The sequence below is a fragment of the Bos javanicus genome, chromosome X (genome assembly GCF_032452875.1).
Source record: "Bos javanicus breed banteng chromosome X, ARS-OSU_banteng_1.0, whole genome shotgun sequence".
In the NCBI taxonomy this organism is placed as follows: Eukaryota; Metazoa; Chordata; class Mammalia; order Artiodactyla; family Bovidae; genus Bos; species Bos javanicus.
In genome coordinates this window covers 115,687,752-115,699,352 of record NC_083897.1, presented here as the reverse complement: position 1 = coordinate 115,699,352, position 11,601 = coordinate 115,687,752, and the positions used below count along the sequence as shown (strand labels likewise).

At 44.8% G+C, this 11,601-nt stretch overlaps 1 protein-coding gene across 1 annotated transcript; it reads left to right on the top strand.

Moving 5' to 3' along the window:
- The first annotated feature begins 6,679 nt into the window (after positions 1-6,679).
- LOC133243520 (melanoma-associated antigen B2-like) lies at positions 6,680-10,781 on the top strand. Its single transcript, XM_061410502.1, has 2 exons — positions 6,680-6,778; positions 9,027-10,781. Exon 2 carries the CDS (start codon positions 9,089-9,091, stop codon positions 10,292-10,294), a length of 1,206 nt encoding a protein of 401 aa, XP_061266486.1. The 5' UTR covers positions 6,680-6,778; positions 9,027-9,088; the 3' UTR covers positions 10,295-10,781.
- The last annotated feature ends 820 nt before the right edge of the window (positions 10,782-11,601 follow it).

Below are 11,601 nucleotides of genomic sequence, written 5' to 3'. Positions count from 1 at the left end.
AAAGAGTTGGACATGACTGAGCGACTGAACTGAACTGAAAGTTTATTCAAGCTTTAATGCAGGTTATTCTGACTTTAAGGTAGCATCACATGGCATACTTCTGAGTACATTTCTGAAAAATTCTTTTGTACTTATTTCTGTTTTATACATCTATGCAGCCTCTGGCACTGGGGAGGCTATCATCTGGGTTCTGATCACATAGCAGTGAACAAATGGATACCGGAAATTTAGAAATCATGAAAGCAAGAGACCACAGTGATCTTAGAGTAGCAAACCGAGTGTTGCCATTAGTGTTCATGTCTGGATGATAAATTCTGTTGCAAATGCACCCTTAGGTAGTATGAACAGGTAGTCTTTAGGGAAATGAATTGTCACAGAGAATACACTGCCTCAATATGGTCTGCCATTCTTTTTCGTAACTGTGATTTGCCCATGAAATGTATCATCCCCAACTGGACCTGTAGAATATTGTGCTAGAGGGTCACTGGCCACATCACTAAGTTCCTTATTAATCCATTTCAGCACCACAGTCTGTGCTTTTTGTCTGACTCCTCACTGTCTCAGTGTGCTCAAAGGTCCAGCCAAAATTCCTGATTATCTGGTGGCTGGGAAGGACTATCTCTTCATCTCACACTGGCTCTGCCAGTCACAGGTGCCTTCTTAATAAACACGGAGGTTGGACTGGAGTGGGGTCACTGGCAGAGAGTAGATGAGGCTGGAAGGGAAGGGGAGACGAGCAGTGGAAACCCTTAGACTCAGGCAAGCATCGAGTACCTGATGGAGACCATCCAAATTAGTGGGTTCTTTTTTTTTTTTTTCTGATATACACCCTGGAGTGGGAATGCTGGGTCATGTGTTAGTTATGTTTTTAGATTTTGAGGATCCTCCTTACTGTTATCCATGGTGGCTGCACCAATTGACATTCCCACCAACAGTGTACAGATCTTGTCCACATGCTCACCAACATTTGTTACTTCTGTTCCTTTTGGATGATAGCCCTTCTGATAGGCATAAGATAATAACTCATTGTGGTTTAAATTTGCATTCATATGACGATTAACAATGATGTTGAACATCTTTTCATGTGCCTCTTACCAGCTGTATGTCTTCTTTAGAAAAATGTGTATTTAAGTCTTCTGCCCATCTTTTACTTGATTTTCTTTTTTTTTTTTTACTCTTCTAATTTTATTTATTTTTTTAATTTTATTTTGTTTTTAAACTTTACATAATTGTATTAGTTTTGCCAAATATCAAAATGAATCTGCCACACGTATACATGCATTCCCCATCCTGAACCCTCCTCCCTCCTCCCTCCCCATACCATCCCCCTGGGTCGTCCCAGTGCACTAGCCCCAAGCATCCAGTATCGTGCATCGAACCTGGACTGGCATCTCGTTTCATACATGATATTTTACATGTTTCAGTGCCATTCTCCCAAATCTTCCCACCCTTTCCCTCTCCCATAGAGTCCATAAGACTGTTCTATACATCAGTGTCTCTTTTGCTGTCTCGTACACAGGGTTATTGTTACCATCTTTCTAAATTCCATATATATGCGTTATTATACTGTATTGGTGTTTTTCCTTCTGGCTTACTTCACTCTGTTTTAAACTGTTATATCAACTGTTTATATATTTTGGATATTAAATCCTTATTTGCTCCTATGATAGCAAATATTTTCTACCATATACTAGGTTGGCTTTTCCTATTGTTGATAGTTTCCTTTGCTGTGCAAATCTTTTAACTTTAATTTGCTTTTATTTCCCTAGTTTTAGGAGACAGATCCAAAAAACTATTGTTATGATTTATGTCAAAGGGTGTTCTGCTCATATTATCTTCTAAGAGTTTTATGGTTTCCACTCTTATAGCTAGGTCTTTAATCCCTTTTCAGTTTACTTTTGTATATAGTGTTAGAGAATATACTGATCTCATTCTTTCAGAGCTACATGTCAAAGAATGAGATTAGAGCGTACATACAATTTGGTAATGTCAGAAAATTAAATGTGCTTTTACATTTGAGCCAGTAATTCAGTGTTTTCAGAAATTAACTCTGAAGAGACATGCACAACCATATGAAAATATGTAAATGCCTATGCACATGTTAATTGAGGGAACATGATATATCCACAGAGTGGAGTACTACAAAGCTATAAAAAGGAATGAGTACAATTTTGTAAACTAATATGGAGTGCTTCCATGATAGATATAGATATATAAAAGAACGTGGGAGTTTGGGGCTAATGTCGATGATACCAAGGGCAGTGCCTTCCCATTCTGGTATGAAGAGGCTTTGAGAGCTGAAGAAGACAGAGCCAGAGCCAGAGCTGCAGCCAGGGCTCCTATGGTGCCAGGGCCAGTGCACTTTCCAGAGCATGTCCAAATTTCCTCCTACCCCTAGTGAAGTCTGAGCAGATACTTCACATTACATTTCAAGAAAGCAGGCAATCTTCCCAGTAGCGGAGGGCCACGTTGGGTAGAAATTCAGCATATAACGTATTTGTGTTCCTATACAATATGCACAAATTGGAGGTTTTTCTTTTCTCTGTTTTTAAATGTTGTTCCCTTTAATTAAAGATGTGTTTAGCTTCAGAGTCCAAGTATACTAATGGCACAGCTCCCACATGTACTACAGCGTATCAAGTTGAAAAATAAGAAATTTCGTATTACATAGCACAGACTGAAATCCTTGAATCATTTCTTGTTATTCAGAAAAAGATAACATGATATTGGAATATGGAATTTTTGGGAAAATGGAAATTTTTCCACACTGAAGTCTGTGTCATTATCAAATACAGAAAAAAATCTTAAGAGGTATTCACTTTTTCACTTGTTTTATGTGTTTTAGTCTTTCTTTGTAAAATTGAAGTTTATTTACCTGGATTGGCTTTGCTTATTTAAGAATGTGGGAGAAGTGAAATCCCAGTAAAATTGCTTTCTTGCACACTTGCACTGTAATTGTTCAAATACCAATTTGGCATCTGCTCTTTGGAAGGCTTCTGGGTGGTTTTGGGGATGCTAAGAAAAATAAACTCAAGCCCTTCTTATAGAATTCTAGAGTCTAAGAGCAGCATTCATATAAAGTAGCTGGTGAACTGAGATCTAGGGGCCCAATAAAAATGAGGTGTAAGGAGGTGAGGGGATTGAGGGCTTCCTCATGAGGAGTCTAGTGTAAATACACTGAGGCAAGGCACTTGGAGACTTTAGGACAATAAAAGTCTGGAAGTGGAAGGTAGTTTTAAGTTAGGCTACAGGGCAAACCCACCAGGGAGGCTGTGGAAACACTGAATAGGGGTCAGACCCTCAGATGGCGGGTCTCAAAGTTGAGAGACTTAAGCCTGGAATGGAAAACTACCCTGAACAATTGCTTTGGAATTATGGGGCTTCCCAGGTGGCTCAGTGGTAGAGAACCTGCCTGCCAATGCAGGAGACATGGGTTCAATCCCTGGGTCAGGAAGCTGCCCCTGGAGGAGGAAATGGCTACCCAATCCAGTATTCTTGCCTGGAGAATCCCACGGACAGAACGATCTGTTCAGTTCATGGGGTAGAAAAGGGTCTGACATGACCGAGTGACTAAACAGCAACACGAGTAGACCAGAGAGAAATCCCCCCTGGGGAGGGGATGGAATGTGCCCTGTGCTCCTGTCCCAGTGCCCGTGAACACAGTGCACAACCTAGATGTCTCATGCACATCATCTCCAAGGAGATTCTGTGAAATAAAAGTAGTAGTAGAATGAAACCAGAAACTCAAAAGCTAGTGGGCTGACACTCTTTTCTGTGAGTCATGGAAACAGAGCTCATTTTATTGAAAGGGCATTCCATTCAGCGTTTTTGGCTCTGTTGATAATTCCACCAAAGTCTGTGAGGTGAGTCTATTTTATCTACTTTATCTATTTATCTATTTTATCTATTTATCTATTTTATCTATTTTATCACCATCACCTATTTTAGGTGATGGTGAAATTGATGAAGATAGGGGCTTATTTTATTTAGTTACTTATTTATTTGGCTATGCTTGGTCTTATCTTTGGCACGAAGGATCCTTGATCTTCCTTGCAGCCTGAGAGTTCTTTAGTTGCAGCATGAGGAATGTTTCAGTTGTGGCATATAGGATCTTTAGTTGTGGCTTGTGAACTATTACTTGTGGCGAAGCTGTTGTCTGTGGGACCTAGTCCTCTGATCAGCAGTGGAACCCAGGCCTCCTGCATTGGGAGTGCAGAGTCTTAACCCCTGGACCACTAAGGAAGTCTCTAGGAGTTGTTCAGATGAAAGAGCAGCCGGGAAGGAAGACAGAATTAGTCTCAGAATCAAATTTAGATTCTTTGAATTTCTTTCAGTTAAAAAAGTACCCCCACACTCAAAATACAATCTAGTAGTGGAAATGAAAGATTCTTTCTAAACAGCATTTTGGACTGATTTGGTGTTTCATGTCCAAGAATGCCACAGATTCTCTGACATCTCCTGGATTTAAAAGATTCCTCAGGGTCGGTGGTATCCTCCAGGATGAAACTAATCATACTCATAGTAAAAACATATATTGTGTAAAGTTTCAGTGTGGTCCAGGCCGTGTGCCAGGTGCTTTAGCTACATGTCACTAGCCCTACAAAAGCCACTTCACCTGAGGCTCCCCAAATTTGGGGATGGACCCAAGTCCTCACAACTGATAAGAGACAGAGCTGGGACTAGAGCACTGGTCTGATTTGTCCACAGCATGTACCCTTCCACTTGTCCCGGCCTGAGGTGCTCATGAGTCAATTAATTCACTGTCTTCTAGCACTCAAACATGTATCTTGAGTGACAGAAAGAAGGACTCTGTGGCGAAAACACTGGGATGGAATACATAGCTAATGCAATACAAACACCAAAATAATTAAGAGCTGTGATAAAGGAGAGAAGGGGGTAATGGTCAGTTAGCCTATGATCACCTGCATGTGCAAATTCAAACACCCTCAAGGTATTGAGGGCTTACAAGATTATCTGGCACTATCCTTCTATGTAGAAAGTAATTTTATTTGTTTTAATTAAAAATAGTTATTTCTATTTATTTTTTGACTGCTCTGGGTCTTAGTTGTGACACTCGGAATCTTTGTTGCCACATGCAGGCTCTTTAGTTGTGGAATGTGAGATTTTAGTTGTGGCACGTAAACTCTTAGTTGTTGGATGTGAGATTTTTAGTTGTGGCATGTGGGATCAAGTTACATGACTAGGAATCAAACCAAGGACCCCTGCATTGGGAGCGCATAACCACTGGACCAACAGGGAGGTGCCGAGAATAAATGTTTTAGAACTAACCCTAAATCTGGTGACTCAGATGGTACCGAATGCGCCTGCAATGCGGGAGACCTGGGTTCGATCTCTGGGTTGGGCACAATCCCTGGTGGAGGGCATGTAACACACTTCAGTATTCTTGCCTGGAGAATCTGCATGGACAGAGGAGCCTGGTGAGCTACAGTACATGGGGTCACAAAGAGTGAGACATGACTGAGTGATTAAGCACACACCCTAAATCTGGCTGAAGAGCAGGAATATATCACCTCTATCTCTTTGACATCATAACATCTGTCCTGAGTTCCTTAATTTCTGCTGCATTTTCCTAATCTTATATCACTTTGGGGACTGAGACCCATTTTCTCCAAGATTTGCTAGAGGGTAACTGCTCACTGTTTGTAGGAATATGCATTCCCCAGGAAGCCTTTAATTGAGGGACAGAAGCTGATATGGGAACCTCCATGAAGGAGGACTAAGGATACAATCACCCCTTGATATAGTGGTCACCCAAAGACTAAGAGGAATCTTAGATCAGTAGAAGGAGCAGTCCCAGGCTGTGGTAGATGTAGTGAGGCTGCTAAGCAAGAGGAATCAGAAGGACTCAGATTGCATCCCCACTGTCTATTCTCAGAGGCCCTGATGGACTAGGATCACCTGAATATCATCCTGACTTCCAACTTGGAATTCTCAGGAGACTAGGACTGTGATGTAAGACAAGAAGCTTCATAAAACAGAGAGTGGAGTTACAGGATTCGTCATGTGTCAATGTGAGGACCTGAAAGTGGACTCACAGTAGCACACCCTATAAAAGGAGGCCCTGGAAAATCACTGATGCTGTGGTCCCCAGGAAGCTCTGGGCACAGATGTCAGGTTGATTTCTACCTCGAAAGTCTTAGCGAGGTGAGACCTCTGTCTAATATAGTCAGCTGCAGTTTCGCAGAGCGAGGGACCTGAATCCAAAGAGGACCTCACATGCAATGCTGAGTGTTACTGAGGACCCCTGCAGAGGGAGCCACTCATTCAACCTGTGTGATCTTAGGGAGGGCTGAGTCTCCTCTAGCCAGATCAGAACCCAGATCTGTAGATCGGAGTGTCTTGACCATAACCAGACTTAAGGTGAGGACCATCAGTGCTAGTGAGAGGATCTCTCCCCCAACGAAGGAGGCTCACAGAGTGGCAACCCACCTGACAAGCAGAGATGCTCAGAGCAGAGCTGGCCTCCCACCACTAGGGACTTGGGAAGGCGAGGGCGCTGTTTGGGAGCTGGAAGACACGAGTTCATAGGAGCAGGCATCTTGGGCTCCGATACACTGCACAAGGAGGACCCAAGGACGGATGAATATTGAGCTACTTGGGTTTCCGTAGCATACTGCCCCTGCCGTCATCCCTGGGAGATCCCACGTAGGACCTTACGCAGCTCCCTCCACTTCCGCTTTGAAAGCGAGCGGTTCAACGGGTAGCCACGGCAACCGTATGGCAGAGACTTAGTGTCCAGTACTCGTCTGGAACCAAGGTGAGGACCTGAATGTAGCTGAAGGGACTTTCCCAACCCTCCCAGTAATAAAAGTGACCCATCCACATCCCACCCCTGTGATATGGCTCTTATGAGTCCCTCAGAGCTATTGGCCGAATGTGTTTAGAGTGTCGAAAGCTATGGCATTGGTCTGCAGGGGTAGGTCCGGATTCTACCCTCGGAGGAGCTCTAGGACCTAGATGAGGGCCCTGAGGGTTGATGAGCAGACTTCGACACCGCCAAGGGGACCACACTGAACGGCCCCCATGTACTGGGCTCTAGGAGGCCCCGGGTAGAGCTGGCCAACTGTGGTGCCCCCGGGTGTCCACTGGAGGTGGTTTTGGGGAAGTGAGAGCCCTGCTGTAATGGAATAGATCTAGTTCAACAAAAGGGACCTAGTCCACAACAGTATTAATGGCTGTGATGCTGAGTGAGGATGGGGGCTCCTCCCATAAGAAATAGAGTCACAGAAAGTGCCAGTCCTATTTTGAGGGCTGGGAGAATTGGGTGTTTTGACATGACACTTCTGGGACATCTCAGGGAAGTGAGAGACCAGGTCAGTGGGGGCAGCCTCAGGTTGGCAAGGGAGGGTTTCAGGTGTCCTGGTGGATGGTGAGAACCTTGGGGGCTGTGGATGTTCCACACCACGTTATTCGGACCACATCTCCCTGTCGTCATCCCTGGGAGACCTCAAGGATAATGTCGGTCCCCAGTACGGGCTAATGGGGAAGTAAGGGTCTTGGTCTGAATGGAGTGGTCAGCAGAGGGAGAAACCTTAGACCCTGTCATGAGTCAAATGTAGAGCTTGGTTGCTTCTGTGTCCTGGCTATTGAAAATAATTCTGCAGTGAAGACAAGTACAAGTGTCTTTTTCCATTACCATTTCCTCAGGGTATACGCCCACTAGTGGGATTGTTGGCTCATGTGGTAGTTTTATTCCTAGTTTTTTTAAGCAGAGTGAATTAATTCATAAAGTGGAAAGCCAATATCATATATTAATGCATATGTATGGAATCCAGAAAGATGGTACTGATGAACCTATTTGCAGGGCAGCCTGGAGATGCCGACATAGAGAATAGACTCGTGGACACAGTGGGGGAAGGAGAGGGAGGGGCAGATTGAGAGAGTAACATTGAAAACGTACACATTACCATATGGAAAATAGATAACCAGTGGGAATTAGTTTTATGACCAGGGAGCTCAAAGCCAGTGCTCTGACAGCTTAAGAGGGGTTTGACGTGGAGGGAGTTTCAAAATGGAGGAGACATAGCTATATCTATGGCTGATTCATATTGATTTGTGGCAGAAACTGGTACACTATTATAAATTAATATTGTAAAAAATAAATTTATTTTCAAAAAGACATATAGGAGAAACCAGAAGCAAAAAAATATTTTAGCCCTTGAATTGGGATCTTGTGAGGGTCCACAGGGATATCAACCTGCCTGCACCAGATTTTGTTCTCAGGAGACCGTGTTTGGTGAGATAAGGTCATCTTCACTTCCTGATTTTGGGACACGGAGTCATTGGCTTTTACTATCAAGCAGTCTTTACTTCAGGAGAAAGTTGAGCTTCTCTACCAGGAGCCCAATTGAGGAACCTGAGTGAGGACTCAGTGCATCCATCCCACCCTCGGATTTCAGCCCAGGAAATCTCAGGGAAGGGCTGTGAGGCTGAGCACCTTCTTTGTTGTTTTATACGAAGTCTACAGGAGGGGAAATGTCTAGTCTGAAGGTGCAGACACCAGTCTGCAAATGGATAATGGTGCCCAACGTTTTAAGGAGCCAAGGTAAGGACCCTGAATGATGATCCCAGTGAACTCAGGATAGAAAAGACCCTAATGAGCTCTCAGCACTGGATGTCTATCTCCTGGCAGGGAGGTCAACTGAGGCATCCCTTCCCTTACCTCTGGATCATGGGGAGGTCTAAAGTGTCTACATCAGAGTAGCAGAGGGAAGGATGCCAAGGCTCCACCAGGACTTGACGTGATAATACTGAAGTAGAACTTAGAAAACCCCAGTGCTGGCACCTGAGTAAATCCAAAGCAGGGCTGAGAGGACGCAGAGAAAAAGTTAGGCCACTATTCTTCCTCTGGGATTCTCAGGGGCCAGGCTGAGCAGGAAAACAGGAGCCTTGTGGGTTCCTAGAGCAGTGTGCTCAAGGACACCTGCAGAGGCGGCCTTTGATTAAGCCAAGGTAGAGTCTCCCTGTTTTAAGGTGCTCATGTCACCTCATTCTCCATCCTCCAGGTGCCCCCAATCACCTGTCTCTTGGCCCAGACTCCTGCCTGCGGTCCCTGCCCACAGCCATCATGCCCCGTGGGCAGAAGAGTAAGCACCGTGCTCGTGAGAAACGTCGCCAGACCCAAACTGAGACCCAGGGTCTTCATGATCAGGCTACCACCTCTGGGGGAGAAGAGACCACCTCCTCCTCCCTTCCTGATTCAGAGAGTGCTCCCTCAAGCTCGTCTGCTGCTGGCACCCCGAAGGGGCCTCAGGGAGCCCACGGCACCACCAGTGCTGCTGCAGGTGCTATACGCAAAAGATCTGGTGTCAGTGGCGCAGCACGCTCAAGATCTGGAGTAGGTGCTGAGGGCCAAGTTCAGGAAGGTGAAAATTCCTCCCAGGCCTCAGCTGCTGCTGTGAGCTCTCACACAGATATTCTGACCAGGAAGGCAGAGCTATTGGTGCCGTACATGCTGTATAAGTATAAGATGAGGGAGCTCATTAAGAGGTCCGAAATTTTGAAGGAAATCAATAGAAGGTACAAGGAACAATACCCTGAGATCCTTAGAAGGGCCTCCGAGCGCATGGAGATGGTGTTTGGCCTGGTGCTGAAGGAAGTCAGGCCCAACGGTCACTGCTATACCCTGGTGAGCAACCTAGATCTCAGCGACAGTGAGTCTATGAGAGGTGACTTGGGGCTGCCGAAGAATGGTCTTCTGATGCCTCTGCTGGGTGTCATCTACCTGAATGGCAACCACGCCCCTGAGGAGAAGATCTGGAAGTTCCTGAATATGCTGGGCATCTATGATGGAAGAAGTCACTTCATCTTTGGAGAGCCCAGGAAGCTCATCACAGAAGATCTGGTGCGGGATGAGTACCTGGAGTACCGCCAGGTGCCTGGCAGCGATCCCCCTCGCTATGAGTTCCTCTGGGGTCCTAAAGCGCTCACAGAAACGAGCAAGACGAAAGTCCTGCAGTTTTTGGCCAAGGTCAAGGATTCAGTCCATCCTGCCTTCCTGCTGCAATATGAGGAGGCTTGGAGAGAGGAAGTAGAGACCACCGGAGCCAGAAGTGAAGCCAGGGCTGGCACTTCTGCCTCAACCAGGCCTGGCACTGCCGCCTCAGCCGCTGCTGGCCCTTCTGCTTTGGCCAGGCCTGGCACTGCTGCCTCAGCCGCTGCTTGCTCTTCTGCCTCAACCAGGCCTGGCACTGCTGCCTCAACCAGTGCTGGCCCTTCTGCTTTGGCCACTGCACGCCCCAGGGCCACATCCAGCCGCTCATCTCGCCCCTAGTGTGATCTGAAGCCCGTTGTTCACTTTGTGGCTGGACAAGCCGGTCAACCTGTGTTCCTGGTATGCATCAATAACTTGTTGACTTTATTTCCCCCAGTTTTCAGTTATTAAAATTTTTCAACAGAAAAGTCATTTAGATTCATGATATAAGTATATGAATAACATGGGTCACACACACTTTGCTGTTTGTCAAATTTAGGAGTAAGAATTTTGTGTTCTCAAATAAATATTGTAAATCCTCACATCACTTTTGTGATCCAGGATGAGAATAACATCACTTTAGGATGAGACTGTCCTTAGAGATGTGAAAGATGCCACGCTAATAGAGGCTCAGAACATTGATACATTGTTAGGGAGATAGCTGAAATTTCTTCAGTTTTTGGATGGCTTTACTCTATGTTTAGTCTCCCTTTTTGTAAATGTAAAAGACACATACTTGCCTCTGCTTATGGTTTATGGTTTTCAAGAATGTTTGAGATATAAATTATAGCAAATGATTTATTCATGGCTCTTCTTTTACACAAATATTGAGAATCTGCTCTTAAGAAGTCTTCATGCTTGTACTGGTGATGTTTAGTCAAAAAAAGTCCTAACCTCTGTCCACTCATTATAGTTTCTCAGAGATGCTGTCATTCTATGGAAGAGGCTGAGATACTCTCTACTTCAGGAAGAACAAGAAAGAAGCGGGTAAAGAGGGCTTGGAGAGAACATATTACTTTGGTTTCATTCCTAAGCGGAATTTTGGCTGATTTGGGAGGTTGGGTCTTTTTTTTCCCCCACTTGGAACACTGCATAGTTTCTGACATCTCATATATTGAAAAAAAATCCAGCTGATGTAGCATCTGAGGTCAAGATAATCATAGTAATAACTGCTATTGCTCCTAATGTCTCAATAGAGACAGACGCCATGACATAAGCTTTCCATAAATACTTATATACCACCAATCTGACACGAAAGGGCTTATCAAACTTACTTCACAGGGGAGAGCCCAAGACTCATAGAGTTTGGTCTTATGCTGAAATACATAAGGCTGGTAAATGACAACTGGCAATAGACTCCTGCTCTACACTACTTTACCCACTCCAGTGTTCTTGTCTGGAGAATCCTAGGGACGGGGAAGCCTTGTAGACTCCCGTCTATGGGGTCGCACAGAGTCGGACATGACTGAAGCAACTTAGCAGCAGCAGCAGGCTTAGCCTATTAGCCTTAGCATAGCCTCACTTATTCTTTAGGCTTCTCAGAGACCTAAGAAACTTGGTCTCAGCGCAGAGTTCTGAGGTTGGTAAAGAGAATCAATCTTGCAGAA